Here is a 16,098-nt window from a genome sequence, read left to right on the forward strand (position 1 = left end):
GGTAAGCTTACACAAGGGGAACAGTAATAAGCGGACTGGAAGAGGCATAAATTGAATTTACTGGGATGACAATTGGAAGCCAGCTCCTCAGAGACGACAGCCGACATTCGGCTGCCACCGGCACAGCTGTGACGCCTTCTGCGGGTCACCTTCTCCGTACTACCATGATCATGTCCGCAAGTTTCAAAACGAAGCAGAAGAATGCACCTGTGTAAAATTAGCTTAAAGAGGAGATTGCTGCAAGCCGAACCTTTTTCGAAGCCACTGAGCTTTAGGGAAGGCACTACATGAGTGCTCAGGGCGCTCCGCCAGTGGTCCACGAAGCGCTGGGGAAGGTCACACGGCATTTCTCCTCCCCTAAAGTTCTATCTACTTTCCTGATTTACTAAGAAGAACATTACGCAGCTTCAAGCTGGGTAGAAGGGCCCCTTTCCCTTATCCGTTATCATCCGTCAAGCACTCCTGCACATCGACACACTGTCGATGTGGCAATAGCCTACTGTTCGGTACGAGGAACCCCATTTCAGATGAAGCCGAACGCGCTTCATATCTGGACATCTACAGAGTTTGCATTAGTGCTGTAGAGTTCGCGAAGAAGCTTTGGTGAACACCCCTGATAATTGCGCATACTGGCATGGCTGGCGATGGTACGCCGGTCCCCACTGGACTGGCTCACAGCCAATTGGCAAACATGGACAGTGAAATTGGTGATCCTCTCTGTAAATGCTATACGAATGGTGGGTAGGGTCATATGGACTGCTCTGCGGGCTGTTTTAATGCTGACCCATCTGACTGAAGGACGTTGGGGGGCATCTTCGACGGAAAAGATCCGCCTTTGCTGCCGTCAACAAAAGCACGATGCATTTGCATGCTAAACAATACTAACTGGTGCATATTCCAAAGGAAAGAAATGCAAGTGCAACAAACACTCATCCGGACCAGCGAATGTACATTTCAACACAACGGGGAAGGTTAGGCAGGTAGTAAGGCTCATTATCGTGGGAATGCTATCAGAAAAGCCGAGGCACCGTTGCATATAAGATGCGTGCTCCACTACTCGATTTGTCCACAAACTGCTCAACAGTTGCAGATGAGATGCACCTAAACAGGCCAAGTGGTGTGCTCAACACACAGATGTGGAGAAGTCTGTATGGCAATAATATATTCCAGTATACATATGAGTCCTTGCCTACAGCGCGTCGCATGTGAGTAGCTAAATTCTGAATATGGGATATACAAGTGTCATGTCCTTCAAGAAAAGAGGGCTTTCCCCCTACTGCAGCATGAATGCTCCATACGAAACAGCTTCTGACGAGTCCATGCACACTACCTTGGATTTTCGCCGAGGAATGCAAGAACTCAAAAGCGTGCATTGCCACATACGAATCGTGTATAGAGTGGCGGCCATCGGCTTGGAAAGATTGCCCAGTTGCAGAGGTTGTCAGAGCGTGTGTGGTTCCCTTTCAGGACAGCAGGCTTGATTACTTTCCTGCAATGGACGGCATGCTCGCAGGGGTCCGTCGGTGCGTGCTACAATGTGTTACTTTCCGGGTTCCTTAACTGTAGTGGCATCGGACAAAGCCTAGACTGGGTGGAGTCGGAACAAGTCCGATAATTTCCTCAGCCGTGCTGCTTCATGCGAGGTCAAAGCTGTCTAAGGTTTATAAAGCCCAGGATAGTTCTAGTTCGAAGCAAGCCATGTATGCTCAAGCTGCTTATTTTTGGCTATTTGCATTGGGTGGAAGCCCGATATTTCAAACGTAAGTGGATCATGTACGGTACAATCATTTAACATTAACAGAATCAGCTGACAGATGCAATACTTCTCCAAAAGGCCGCACAATAGATTGTCAATATGAAACTGCTGCCAGGAGCCACCACTGGTTGGGACCAACAAGGAACTAAATGCGTGAAACTATCTAGTGTATTGCTAGCGTGGTTTCCGCATGGAAGCTGCATGCCGGATCAGTCTATCACTTTCAGCGTGGAAGAAGGCGCCTCAGACGACGGCACGGAGAAGGGCCAATATGACCTTCTAGTGCTTGGGGAGGAACACGACAGTACTGTCTCCTGCCCATGTACCTCTACAGGGCAGCTGGCAGTTGTAACGCGGGTTTTGGGTCTTTGTCGATGAATATCGCGAGCCACAATGGACCAGAGGTACTCTAGAGTTACTCAGATACAACTGATATCTCTCAGCCGTTCACCAGCGTCCTGAGATCAGCGACTGGAGTTCCGGGAGTTGGGAGAGATTAGGCGGCCTGCAGTGAGTTGCAACGCACCTTGCTGCAACTCAAGGTGCGAAACGGCCTCGCAGACAGGCACAATCAAGCCTTCTTGGCTGTATGTACAGACACTTGAGGCAGTTTTTGCCAGGTTTTGTTGTCCTATAGTTTGTCTGAAAGGGTCATCTGGAGGTTCATGCGCCCGCTTGACAGAATTGCCAGTTGCACCACTGCTTTACGCCACGTTTTGTTGCGTAGTAGTTTCCGTATGGAAAACTGTAAACATGCAGTGTTCGTCAAATAATGAATTGCTTTCTGTCGCTAAAATACCCTTAAACTCAGCCGAAGTTAGCTTCCTTCAGCACACTCCTCAAGCACACGGAAGAAGGTCGTGCAAAGCCGAGGCATCTTACTGCCGCTACTGGCGTTTTGTCGATGTCGTAACAACTTAAGCTGGTGCTTCTGCCCCTGGCCCGCCAAAGAACAAAATAACCCAACATATATTAAGGCAAAAGCATAGCAAACAGTAAACGTAGATGGTCTGTGTGTTCTTTACGTGCCCCCAGCTCCATGAGGTCACGGTTGAACTCACAAAATTCATTAGCACCATTGTGGGTTAACACATCTGGTCAACTTTCACTTCAGTGGGCAGGAGTGAATTTGGGCACAACCTGGCGAAATACTAATGTGCTGGGTCTTGTAGGCTTTGTGGCTGGAATGGCCCCGCGCAGCACACACAGGGACCGGCTCCGCTCGCTGCTGGCACCCGCCGCGGTTGATTCCTGCAGGTCCCTTGCTTTTCAGAATAGTTGTGGATGAATTCATTTACTGTTGTTTGCTTAGTTATGATATCTTATTTTGCCATTCACTCTCTTTCTTCTTTCCTGAGTAGATTTCGGCCTCCCCAACACATACGCAGTCGCGGTCCAGTGGTCTGCCAGTGGTCCCTCAGGCTGCTAACCCACACTGAAGCGCGTTTCCTGAGCTGTGCTCAGCAAGTACGTTTTTGTTTCACATGAATGTAGGTGAAGCTATTTGAAATTTTTGCGTTAGTTCGTGGAGTGCCGAGGTTAGAGCCTTGTAACCACGGCAAGATGGCGAATCCACAGTCGAGGAAGACTGAAGCTCCTGAGTGGTTGGTCGAGCAAATTAAGAAGGAAACTGGTACCTCTCTGGCTGACATTGAGAAGGAGTGGGCAGTGCAGCTAAATGCCAGGCATGACCAGTTGAGGACTCTTGAGCGCGAGGGTCTTACAACTGCAGTACGCTTTTTCCAGAAAGTCGCAGAGGAGGGCCCCGACCGGGTGTTTTTGGTTTACGGAGGGGCGAGTGAAGGAAATGATGATGTGGATAGCTGCACACAGTGCTGCACGAGGGTCTTGACCTACCGCCACGTAGATCATGCCAGCAACAGCGTCGCAGCGTGGGCAACCAAATTAGAGGGTAAAGGACCTACCAAGTGTTGTTCTTGTGAGATTAAAAAGAGTACTCAGTCGTGTGCAGAGTGCACACGCAACTCCCATGTAGTTGCCTTGATGATGCACAGCAGTCCAGAATACTTGATAGTGTTGTTCGGCCTCTTGAAGGCAGGTATCACTGTAGCGCTGTTGCATCCTCAGCTTCGAGGGTGCCTCTTGCGCAAGGCGCTTGCAGAGGCAAGTGCAGAGACGCTGATCTGCGACGACCTGACTCTCAGTTCCATGAGGACAGCGTGGCTGAAGCCATCTGGAGAAGAAGCTGACGCGGCGGTGGCTGCTGTTCGTCTCGAAGACGAAGGGCAGCCCGGCTCCTATCCTTGCTCTGTGTACGTCTGTGGACTAGCAGATGCGAAAGAGCATGACGGGGAGCACAGCCTTATTCCCCACGTGCACAGTATTGTAAAGGAATTCCTCACAGACGAAGAAGCAGCGCGGCACAAGAACACGGACATACAAAAGGATGGACAGCACAAGTGCAAGCCCTCTGGATTCCCACTTTTATTGAAGGAGCCGCTACGCAAAATGGTCGGATCCCTTTCCGAACGACCGGCTGGGGTAGGCGCACATTGCGCTCATATGTCCCTCCCATGTTGCTGTCTATATACCGCCGACCTCAAAGGGCACTTGCGTGCGACGTGGGTTTCGAACAGCCGTTTCCTCTCTGCAGGTTTTTGTTGGATGCAAGCTGTGGAGTTGACTGAGTCTGACCGTCTCTTGCTAGGGGTGCAGCTGTCCCATGAGGTGGGGCTCCACGCTCTAGCAGCAGCAATTGCTTGTAGAGGGGCCTTGTTGCTGCGGTCTCGGAGCAGCTTGCTCAGTCTATGGCCTGATGTCAAGGCCATGGATGCAACTATTCTGTGGCATACGGGGATGATGTGGTCCCGGCTGCTGAAAGCCCACGAAAGCTTCCAGGGGGGTGACGAGGCGCAGCGTTTGGGCTCTTGGAGTGGCAATCCCCAGCTGCGCGCTAGCATAGGGACGGGGCTGGATGGGGCACTGTGGCCAGTGGTGAAAACGGTTTTCAACATACCCCGCCTACTCGAATTCTACTCTCCACGGAACCTTCAAACTCCCCAAATCCTTTTCAATGCTTGGAACATGCCGGGGGCTTGCGCTTTCGTGCCGGACTTCGCCTGGAATTCTAAGGAACTCGAAAGGATCGTAGAGTTCAATGAGGAAACTAATGAGGTCTACAGGGACCCTACAACCAAGAGGGGCAAGGAAGCCAGCCGAGATGAGAAGACGCTTGTCCAGAGAGGTCAGCTTATGCTTTCTTGGAAACCCTAGGGGAATACAGCGTGCGTGCGGACAACCAATGGCTTCCCTCATCTTACGTATGATTATTGTGATAACCTATCTTGCTCAGGCGAGCTGGTGTCCCACATTGACCCTGAACACGGCCTATGCCTCTTTACGAACTACGGTGAAACTGAGCAGTTTCTGTACAGAGACCTCCTGGAAGCAGGAGATCTCTGGTGTCGATCAGGGGATATAATGGAGAGGGACGCTGCTGGATTCCTTTATCTGTCTAAGCGCATAGGTACGTTCGCCGTATTGTACGTTTCTGGGTACTCCCCATGTACGTCTCCATAGCCGCAGCATGCCATGCACTCAGCCGCTCCCATCGCCACAAGTGTCGGTGAAATAAAGTCGCTGAAAGCATTATCATCGAAATGCAGGGTCCCTCAGATCGATATGATCAAATTCGTTCCCTTGTCTTACAGGGTCCAGCTTCTTCATTGATGGAGAGGCGGCGCCGGTGCACGAACTGGCAAAGTCGCTTGAACACGAGTCCGGCGTTCGGGAAGCACACGTAGAAGGGCTACAGGTGTTCGCGAACCCGCAAGCAGAGGATGAAGGAAAAGTTGAAGAGGAATTGAGAGAGCAGCAGGACGGTTGGCCGGGGACAGTCTTCAAACTATTGCAGATGGGCCAGCATCGCCACAGGCTTAAGGTAAGGAGTCTCCACTCCGTGTAACGAATCTCTGTGTAACGAATCCTTTGTTCACCTTGCAGTACATCTAAAAACAGACGAGTGCTCAGGATTAGGAGCACGTGGTAAGTGCCTGTTTATTTGGCATGCTGTTTTCTCCTGTGTTGTGTCGTTTCAGTGCCTTATTGCTTGCATTCACGCAAAGCTCGAGGCCAGTGAAAAGGAAGGAACCGAAGGAAGTGGCAGCAAGGTGGCAGGCTGTGGTTCCTTAGATCTCGACGATAATCTCGTTGTTCTGGGGGAAGAAAAAGAAATACGCGGTTGGAAAAGGCAAGAGGGGGATCTCGAGGAGGGCCTAGCTATGATTACAGTCCGAGCTTTCCTGCGGAGGATCCGCAGCAGGCTTGACCGGGGCGTCCACTTGGCTATCCGTCCGAAAGTCTTGATGCTATGCCTCTCTGCGTGCTCCAGCGAGGGCTGCGAGCACAAGCAAGAGGTTGTCAGCTGCACGTCTTGCTCTTGCAAGACTGACCAGAAAGAATGCCAGTGCTCTTGCGGTTGTTGCTTGGGCTGTGAGAAGTGCTTCTGTAGGCGGGAGAGCCTGGAGGGCCTCTGCGACCTGGTAGCCAGCCAGGATTGCTGCTCGCCAGGGAGTGCTTGCAAGGTGGACTGCAAGCGTTGTTGCTTCCTCTTCTACGCTGACTCAAACGGCGACGCCTTCGTTCCTCTTACAAAAGGAAGCTTTAGGGAGTTCGTGTGCGAGAGCTATCCGACCTTCGGCCTCTAAGCAAGAGGAAACCCATCCTCCTGTCGGCACTGCGTTATGCGGCATAGCTTACGGGGGGCGAGTCTTATTCTCTCAGCTCACCGAGCACCATTTGAGCGAGCCATAAGGTATTAAATGCTTGTCTTTTGCGTGAGGTCCACCCAGCTTGATTATAGAGGAGGGAGCGATCTGTAAACTCACTTTGGGGTATACGTGTTCGAGAGTGTATGTTGTTCATGTCTAAGTGTTTGGCTCCTAGTCTATGTTCATCGGCGTTCCCTTCACTTTGCACTTCTTTGAACCGAATTGTAAAGGTATGAATGGGTGCGCAAGTCATGTGGCAGACTTTGGCACACCTGCATGCTTATTTATGTCAATCAAGTGGACAGGCAGCGTTTCTCAGGTCATAAACGCAGCGGGTTATTTCGACCGAATTGCACTTGTACCTGCACGTTTGCGAAGTTAGCATGACTCCTTGTAAAGTTTGTCCCATGGAACGCTTGTTAACGCCTGTTGCTAAGAAGTGACCCGCGGCAAACAAAGAGGACAGTTAGAAGGATAAAGGGACGGAATAGCTACGAACGCTGCTCGTAATTCTGTATTAGTTTGCCAGCGCTGCTACGCAGCTCAACTAAATGAATGCTCTCCATCTTGACGGCGAACTGGCACTCGTATCAGTTGGTTTGCCTGGGCCCAGCTACCCCTATGAGTGTTGCACAAGGGCAACTCCGCATTTGTTAAATTAGTTGCCAAAATATATCCAAGCATTCCAACGACACAAAGCCCTCGCTAACTCTACAGCGCCCGCGGACGCACAGCAGCAGCAGCACAGCTGCCGGAGGCTAGTTTCCATGGGTAAGGAAATACAGAATTGCACAGCAGCAGCAGATGGTGCCAGTAACGGCGGGGCTGTGGTGCCGACAATCACTCTCCAAGTCCCGCGTAATGTGTAGACCGACTGAGCCTTTACTTCAATAGCTAAACTCTTACTTCGGCTTCACAATGGGCGTTACAAGAAGAACTTGGTCTCTTTCAAGATTGTGCGCTGGAGGGTGTTGGCTTTGATGCCTAACTTCATACGCTGATGTTGCCACTTTCGTTGCTGCTCGGCCTCTCGACGCCACGCCAACCGGCGCTGTTGCGGTTGCAGCAACGGACGTTTAGGCTGCTGCAGAGAAAACTCGCCTCCCACCATTCGAAGGTGCCTCTGCAGCTTCTCCCGTTTGCAGAGGGCCAAGGACTGTTTGCGTATGTCTAGGGCATGCTCCGGTGGGACCTGCCCAAGGCAGTGCACAAAACCACGCGTGCATTCCCATTTGCGCAACTGGCTGCAGTAGCAGATATGTAGAACAAGATCAAAAGAGCACACCGGCCTAACCAAAAGAGCCACTATGTGGGCCTCGATAGAATGCAGCACAAAAAGGTGCCAACAACCGGAATTAGGAATCGCAACAGAATCAACCAAAACAAACGGAAAAGGCGTCCGCAACAAGATACAACTTACCCCAGCCATGTCCTGCAAAACACACTGCTCAGCCAGCTGAGGCCCGAAGCGGCGGAGGCGTTGCCGACAAAAGATGGCATGAGAGCGATGCAGAACCCTAAGCCGAAGAACAACACAACGCCAGAACCCTAAACCCTCAACTTACAAAATACTCAGTACTGGCGCGGCTGGCAGATGAACCGCTCAACGATGCACGCAGCCAAGACTCCATAACCCTACACCTACACCCCGGGGAAGAACGCGAAACCCTCCAACGTACTCCTGGCCGTTGGGAAGCTGCAAGTGACCCTCGTCTGTCACGCGAGCATGACGCCATCCTCTGCAAACAAGTAATCAGCCCAAAGCCTTAAGTCCTACCAACACCATAAATCCTTAGCCCCAACTTCCAGATTGTGGGGGTATTTCTCTGAGGTGTGGGTCCCTGGCTAGGCGAGCGCTTGCTGCGATGTGTATCGTCATCTTACACAAACACACAGCACATATTGAGCCGCTCTACCTGGCTTTTAGAAGTGCCTCTAGCTTCTGCTGCTCAGAGGCAGCAGTTGTGCCATTTCCATCGTCGCTGCTGCAGTCCTCCCACTCGCTCTCTTCCTCCACTGTAATTTCCGCCACTTCTGCATCACCTGCTACTTCGGCTGGGTTGCTCTGTTCGCTGCCCTCGTTGCTATGGGCCTGCAGCTGCAGAGCCTTGGAAGCACCCAGCCGTTCCAGGAGCTGCACACCGCAAATCAGCTCACGTCATAGTGCTTCTTTTCACGCCTTTTAAGTCACCACGCAGAATACAGTCGCGCAGCCTCGTCTCAATTTCTGGGTCCCGAGTACTTACTTCGTAGTAAGATTTCTTGTAATCATAGAATCTATGCAACAAATCCTGCTGCTCTTCGCTCCATTTAAGCTGGAAGTGCCGTTGCTGCTGCATGTGTTGCATTGCAGCGCGGATCCCCCTGAAACGTTTGCAGCAAAGGAGGCAACGTGGCTGCTGCTGCTGCTCCCGCCATAGGCAACGTAGCAGTCCGGCTGTGTTCACGCAGTATTCTTCATCCGGTATCTGCGGACACCCACAAGTGGTGTGCAGAGAAGAGGAGCAAGTCAAATGCAACTGGTGCGACAACGAAGTGCAACATAAAGAGGGTAACTTATATCACGATCCACTACCCGAGCACCACAACAAACGGCAAGAGCAATGCTTATGCAAATGCAATGGTTCCACCGAACACACGAGGATCCAAAGCGGTGTTAAACCACTTCAGCAGCAGCAGCACTAGGCAGTTGACCTACAAAGAAGCCGTATGCCTTCCTCATATAGTTCACGTTCTCTGCTGCTGAAGCAAAGGCGGGCATCTGCTCGAATAAGTTACACCTCTCAGGGTATTGCTGCAGCGCAGCACGCCAAGCAGCTGCTGCAGCTTTTGCTGCTGCTGTCCTTTCGTCAGTTTCTGTTGCTGCCTCCGCACTACCCTTTTCTGGCCGCAGTTGCTGTTGTGTATGCGGCTTCTTAAGATGGTCCCTGCCCTTTTTATTGCAGCGAACAGCCGCATGGAATTCTGCGGCGGCGCCACTTAGGGTTTGGGGGCCCTCTGATGTCAGCGGTTGGAACGCCCCCAAGGGTCCTTCCCCTTCTGCATACTGCCGAGCCAACCGGAGGAGCTCAATCTTGCGCTCAAACTCATATATAGTCACTACGGGGAGCTGCTGGCTCCGACGACGCATGTTGTACCTGAAATTTACGCACACAGAAGAGGAGCCCGTGCTTAAGCACATACATATATAATATACCCAAAATATATACACGAAGTGTAGGTGCGCCCGACAATGTTTTCGAGCCAGTGTGAATGCGCGGCAGAGCCGATATCGCGCAAAGGAACTCCACAAGAGATGATGCAGCCGTTCCACGGGTCTCCCGGTCTACGTTTTACTGACAAGTGCCACGGCGTCCGGTGATGCTCATTAAAAGCGTGTCTGTCCTGAAGCTCGCAGCAGCAGATTCTACAGGATAGCGGCCCTGGACCTTGGGGTACCGCCACCGGAGGTCGGGGGTCCATCTTTAACCCTCAGTCCTCAATCCTATTCCGTAGATTCCAAACCATACATAAGACGAGCCCAGGCCTTTCGCCAAAGTCAGGAAGAACCAGCCAACCTATAAACTTCACTGAGGCTATTGAATCTAATCTAAACGGATAAACAGGGGATAAGAAAATCGGGCCTTCCTGCTAATTTTTTGCTGATTCTGCCAATGATACCCCTGTTGTTCGGCGAATCGCTTCTACTGTGGGGTGGCATTGGAAAACGCGTCTGAGGTGTGTGATATATATATTGATGCGAGAAGGGTACGAGGATTAAGTTTCGGCGACAAAGCCCCAATTGCTCGAAGTGCCCCAAGCAGAGGCCCTTGCTTGCATGCGCTCTGCTGCTCGGGAGCTGCTGGCGCTACTGGCTTTGTAGTTGCCCTGCTGAGGCCAGCGCTGCAGGAGAGCTTTTTTGAAGTTCAGATATAGCTGATGACACGATAAAGTACTGGAAGAAGCAGGAGGTGTACCCTTGCTGTATCCTATGGCGCAGCAGCAGCAGCTGCGCCTGCAGCAACAGCAGCAACAAAAACGCCGGAGTCTCTCTGGGAAAATTGATGGCGGCACAGAATTCCCTTATCAGGGTTTCTGCTGTTTCAGGCTTTTTATGGAGTGACTCGGGCGAATGCAGGGGCAACAGCAGCCGTTGGTGTACAGGCAGCCGCCCAACGCCACGCAGCAGCTGCAGCATGTACAACATGTCCCCCAGCACCTGCTTCTGTAGTTGCTGCGACACCAGAACGAATATAAGTGGCACTGCACAGGCTGCTGCATCTGCAGGACCTGAACACGAGCTCTCTAACCCCTCTGTCGCAGTAGGTGAAGCACCTGTTGCTGATGCTGCTGCAGCTCCTGTTGCTGCGGCTGCCCTTATTACTGTTAATTCTCAGGCTGTACCATTGACACAGCGCCGGTTAAGCACACTCCGTACCCCCCACACGCGTGAAACTGACGATAGCTCAGGCAACTGTTATTTGCCTTGTCTACCCGTCAGGGCGGCAGCAGCAAGGGCCTCTGCAGCACCCTCTACATGTGAGGTAGTCAATGCCACAAAAGCAGCAACAGTTGAAACAGCAGGACCGCAGCCCTCTAGCGAAGGGTTAGCAACGTCAACAGCAGCAGTAGATGTCCCATTGGGGCAGGTGCCACTCGCGTGGCACTTGCACTGGAGCAACTTTCACGATAGGAGACTTAGGCACTGCAGCTGCAATATATTCAACGATGGCGGCAGCAATGGGAAGTACGGAAGTGGCAACTACAGGTGCAGTCAAAACATTCACGACGGCAGCTACTGCACCGGCGGGAGCAGGTGTTTCAGCAGCAACAGTCGGAGCGGCTCCACTGTGCACCGGCTACCTGTCAGCAGGACGTGTTATGCTGCCTGCAGAAGCAGGCCGGCTGCTGCTTCTACGGCGTCTGCTGCAACATCTGGTGAGCATCAACCAGCGGTGGACGGTTCGAAGAAGCACTCAGACGTGCGGGAGCAGCAGTTGCTGGAACGGCAACACTTGCAGAAAAACGAGGAGGATGACCCGAGGATGTTGAAGATAATGCGCACCCATGCGTTCCTGCATCTTACCAGTGGAGCTGTGGCAGGTGAGGGCTCTGGAACTAGACAGGCTGCAGTCAAAGCCGAATACCTCAGACCCTATACGACAAATTGTAAAGCCATGGTGCTTCAGCGCAGACGACACAAGGACCGTGCATTTTATGGTGTTGGGCTTTCGGCGTAGGATAATGTAAAGTTTGGGTTTATGGTGTAGGATTTGGGCTTTGTGCTCTTAGGTGCCGTCTCTCGCACCGCCACAGCCCCGCTGGACCGCCTGAAGGTTATGCTGCAGTTGCAACCGTTTTCGGTGCCGTTGAGGCAGGCTGCTCGAGTTATCATGCAGCAAGAGCTGTCAGGCAAGGCTTCTGGGGTAGGTTGTGCATCTACTGCTGCCGTCGTTGCTGATGCACTAAGCAGCAGTAGCAACCCTAGAAGCAGCAGCAAAAATCAAAGGTCTCCGCAAACATCCAGATCAGTTGAAAGGGGCCCCTCGAAGCAGTTTCAGCAGCAGCACGGTGTGCGAGCGGATGTGCGGTCTGCATCAACAGTAAGAAGCAGCAGTAACGGTAGCTGCTGCTGCAGCACGGGTAGCAACAGGATGAGCAGCAGCGGCCACTTGCTGCTGGGGGGTTGGCGCGGTTTCTTTAGGGGGAATTTGACCAATTGTTTGAAAGTTGTGCCGGAGACAGCCGTCAAGTTCTACAGCTACGACATCTGCAAGCATGCGTTGGCCCACAGGAAGCAGCAGCAACAGCAACCACAGCAGCAGCACCAGCAGGGGGAACAGGGGGAGCCTCACTTGCAGCTTTTGGACAGGTTCCTCTGTGGAGCAACGGCGGGTCTGTGTGCACAGCTCCTCATTTACCCCATGGAGCTCGTAAGCGCCAGTCCGCGCATCATTCAACCATCGACCGCCATAGGGTTTGTGAACGCTGCGGGCGCAGAGTTTAAGGCTTGTGGTTTATTTCCGGCTGTCGAGGGTTTACTGTGTGCGTGTATGTAGGTGAAGACTCGTCTAGCAGCGTATGGCCCGGGGTGTATGTATACCGGAGTGCTGCAGTGTTTTAGGGCTATTTACAAAGAGGGTGGCTTCCGGCGGCTGTACAGAGGTGTGGGCCCGTCTTTGCTGGGCATTATACCGTATGCAGGAATTGACTTGGCTGTTTTTGAGACTTTAAAAGAAGCGTATGTGCAAAGAGTGATTGTCCCCAGACAGCAGCAGCAGCTGGACCAGCAGCCGCTACAATTGCGCCCGACGTGCAACAACTGTATCTCCGAGACCTCCCCTGGGGGGATGGTCCCCTTTGCCCCTGGTGCAACAGCAGCTACAGGAGGTGCCCCATTCGCTTCTGGGTCGTCGCGAAGCCGCTGCTGCTGTGATGAGAGCAGCAGTAGCAGCGGTTTGCCCCCCGCGTCGCCTCCTGCTGCGGTGCTGCTGTTGATGGGCGGCTGCAGCAGCCTCATTGGGCAGGTCCTGGCATATCCTACGGCATTAGTGAGGACGCGCATGCAGGTGGACGGGAGCGGGGGCCAGCCTTTGCTATACCGCAGTAGCGCGGCAGCTGCAGCCGCGGCCGTTCGCCAAGGGGGTCTCCGGGGTCTCTACCGAGGTCTTCAGGCGAATTGCTGCAAGGCCCTCCCAGCTGTATCACTTTCATGGATTGTGTATGAGAAGATGAAGTACGCCATAAGTAGCTTTGAGAGGGACTGGAGCCAAAAAGTGGAGCAGCAACGGCTCGCTGCAAAATCCAGGCCGTGATACACGCGCTGCAGCGACCGCAGCTTAGATGCAAGAAGCAGCTGCTGCGGCACGCCCTACAGAAGCAGCCGCTTCAACGGTTGTCATCGCAACTGTGGATTGGCGGAAGAGCTGGGCTTCTGCTCAGTTCCCCTCACGCCTGAGATGCATTTCTGCCGCAGCAGCAAGTGCTGCTGCTGCTGCAGCCTGGGCAACTGTTGCTGCGGCAGCAACTGTTGTAGCTTTTTTCTGGATACACTGCAAAAGACAGTTTGTCGATCTTCGCGCCTGGCACCTAAAGGGCGTACTTCGTAACACACTGGCTGGGTGTAAGTACAATGTTCTTCCACATCCGCACTACAGCTGCCCTCGGTGCAGCAACAGAAGCTCAAGCACACTTTGGTGTCACTCCAGCTGCAGACATCGAAGACCGATAGCATAGCATGCCGGCAATTACCCCGTAGTTGCTGCATGTGCAGCAGCACCACTTACCGCAACCATCCTGCGTTCAATTTGAAGCAGCACGCGGTGCCGCCGCTGCTGCAAATCTAGCAGCAGTCGGTCTCCGGTAGGACCGAATTGTAGGAAGCAATAAACGGCACGAGAAGTTGGTGGCTTCTAGGGAAGCCTAAGAAAAAAAAGTGCTACTAAGTGCAGTCAGTCTGCTGCTGGTCCACTGCGTTGCTGCCGCTGCTGCAGACGCAGCAACGCACGCAGGAGGAGTCCCATGTAACTGAAGGACAAGTTACTGATGTGATGTGCTACAGCTGCAGCAACTGCAGCAACAGCTGCTGCTGCTGTACTCGCCGCCGGCGATACTGCAACCGCTGCTCCGTCTCCTCCTGCTGCAGCAGTTGCCGCAGGTTTTGCCCGCCTTGCTGCAGCAACAGCTACTGCGAATACCCTGACACGGACAAGTTGGCCACAGCAACACCGTGTGTTGCAGCAGCATCAGCAGCACGACGTGCTGCTTTTGCGTGCCACTGCAGTTCGCCGCAGCAGCGGCAGCGACAACGGCGGGGTGCTCATGCTTTCTTGCTGCTCTTGGACTTCTTTGCTGGCGTCTTTTTCGTGGTTTGTTTCTTTATGGCCTTTTTGACCATCTTTGCCTTCGCCGGCTTCGTCTGCTTCTTGCTGATGGTCTTTTTCACCTTGGGTGCTGCTGCTGCTACTGCTGCTGGAGCACCAGATGCAGCACGCGATGTCTTCCTGCCGACAGTGGTGCTGCCCTTTGCTGCAGAAGCCTTAGAGGGCTTCTTTGTCGGGGACTTTTTGGGGGCCTTCCGGGCAGACTTCACACTGGGGCGGGCTGGCGCCATTTTGCTGCTGCAGTTGCTGCTGCAGTTGCTACTGCAGTTGCCGGCGTGAGAGGTGGCCTGTCCTGTGCGTCTGGTGCCTGCTGCGGCTGCAGCAACACCAAGAGTGAAAGAGACAAGAAATTAGAGACAGCAATGAGCTATGAAATGTAATTTTGTTTGTGACGGCCTGACACCGTTGTCTGGGTCGTGGTCAGGGGTGCCGCCGCTGTGCTGCTGCTGCTGCTGCCTGCCCCGCTGCAGCAGCAGCAGCAGCACTGCCAGTTAGCTGCTGCTGTGTCTGGCTAGCTGCTCTAGGGCTTCCTTGTTGCATTAAAACAACAAAGTGTGTGTTTAGAAGTGTGTGTCTGTTCTGTGCCAGTAGCAGCCTGTACACTCCAGGTTGCCTCCCCTCCATTCTCGCTCCCGCAACACACGGCCACTCGTCGCCCCAGCGGTCTCCAGGCCTGACCCCCGCGCATTTTTGTGTATTTCTGCTGTCTTTCCTCCCTAATCTTTCGGATCCATGTATTTTGTTTAATATTAATATGTTTCAACTCCATATAAGCGGATCTAGCAGCCAACGGAGGCGGGCGTTGCCAAGGCACGCAACTGGCAAAGGCACTTGCAATAAACTCAAACGGCCTATTGAAAAAGTGGTACATGCAACGGGTTAATGAGCTTGGTATCCTTCGAGCAGTGATTTAGGGCCTTTCAATAGAGGGGCACTGACAAACCTGGCGCTGCTGCTTGAGCAACCGCACTCAACTATGGCGTGGTGTAGCGCTTGTCCAGGATCGTATATCGTATCCAAGCTATAGTATTCGCTTTACTGGGACCAACGTACTCCTGATGAAAGCTCCTTAAATTTTCGTTAAACGCAACTGACCTCCCTCCCGAGTGTACAGTCGTCCACTGTTCGGCGGCTCAAGCGCCTGTAGCTGCTGAAGATGAGGCGGCCTAATATCAGCTATAATGCACCTTGCTGTAACTGAAGGTGCAAAGCAGCCCCATATACAAGCAGAGAAAAGCCTTCTTAGGTGTATGAGACAGTGTAGACAGTTGTTGAGAGATTTTGCTTGCGTACCGTCTGCCTACAAAGGCCTTGTAAAGGTCCAAGCAACCACTTCAGACAGACCTGGCTGCGCCGTACACGTTCTCGTGTGCCGGCCACAGCTCTGAATATGGCTGTATTGATTTGTAATTCCACCTGTTGCTGCGGACCAGCTGACCTTAGGGTTCTGCTGCTCCCCTCACCCAGTCTCTGTGCAGAATAGCCTCCAGCACATGGACGCTATGATTGCCCGAGTCTGCTGTAGGTATACCCTTGCAGGGGCTGCACTGAAGACTGCTTCTGGATGTAAAAACGTAGGTTGAACACCTCCATAATTCCCTCTGTGGCAATTACCTGTGCTCGTTGGGTCCGCCTCTCGGACGGTAAAAAGCAGATCAACGAAAGTAAGGGCGACCTGGGTGAGTGAACCGTGCGTCTCATTGATACTCGACGACAATCAGACTGTCAAGAGAAGAGGACCTGATGTACA

General features: G+C 52.8%; 4 protein-coding genes across 4 annotated transcripts; 2 read left to right on the top strand and 2 right to left on the bottom strand.

Moving 5' to 3' along the window:
• Positions 1–3,319: 3,319 nt before the first annotated feature.
• On the top strand, positions 3,320–6,423 carry EMWEY_00001800 (Very-long-chain acyl-CoA synthetase, related; the record flags this gene model as incomplete). Its single annotated transcript, XM_013483008.1, has 4 exons — positions 3,320–4,961; positions 5,070–5,243; positions 5,428–5,657; positions 5,815–6,423. The coding sequence occupies 4 exons, from the start codon at positions 3,320–3,322 to the stop codon at positions 6,421–6,423; spliced, it is 2,655 nt and encodes an 884-aa protein (XP_013338462.1).
• Positions 6,424–7,411: 988 nt separating this feature from the next.
• EMWEY_00001810 (hypothetical protein, conserved) lies at positions 7,412–9,616 on the bottom strand (the record flags this gene model as incomplete). Its single annotated transcript, XM_013483009.1, has 6 exons — positions 7,412–7,678; positions 7,907–8,003; positions 8,166–8,225; positions 8,403–8,620; positions 8,733–8,954; positions 9,185–9,616. The coding sequence occupies 6 exons, from the start codon at positions 9,614–9,616 to the stop codon at positions 7,412–7,414; spliced, it is 1,296 nt and encodes a 431-aa protein (XP_013338463.1).
• A 1,054-nt stretch (positions 9,617–10,670) lies between these two features.
• EMWEY_00001820 (mitochondrial carrier domain-containing protein, putative) lies at positions 10,671–13,280 on the top strand (the record flags this gene model as incomplete). The annotated part of the gene is made up of 3 exons (XM_013483010.1): positions 10,671–11,568; positions 11,758–12,398; positions 12,525–13,280. The coding sequence occupies 3 exons, from the start codon at positions 10,671–10,673 to the stop codon at positions 13,278–13,280; spliced, it is 2,295 nt and encodes a 764-aa protein (XP_013338464.1).
• A 1,004-nt stretch (positions 13,281–14,284) lies between these two features.
• On the bottom strand, positions 14,285–14,578 carry EMWEY_00001830 (hypothetical protein; the record flags this gene model as incomplete). The annotated part of the gene is made up of 1 exon (XM_013483011.1): positions 14,285–14,578. One exon carries the CDS (start codon positions 14,576–14,578, stop codon positions 14,285–14,287), a length of 294 nt encoding a protein of 97 aa, XP_013338465.1.
• Between the last annotated feature and the right edge of the window lie 1,520 nt (positions 14,579–16,098).

The sequence above is a fragment of the Eimeria maxima genome, genomic scaffold, assembly GCF_000499605.1.
Source record: "Eimeria maxima Weybridge genomic scaffold, Emw_scaff9, whole genome shotgun sequence".
NCBI lineage: Eukaryota > Apicomplexa > Conoidasida > Eucoccidiorida > Eimeriidae > Eimeria > Eimeria maxima.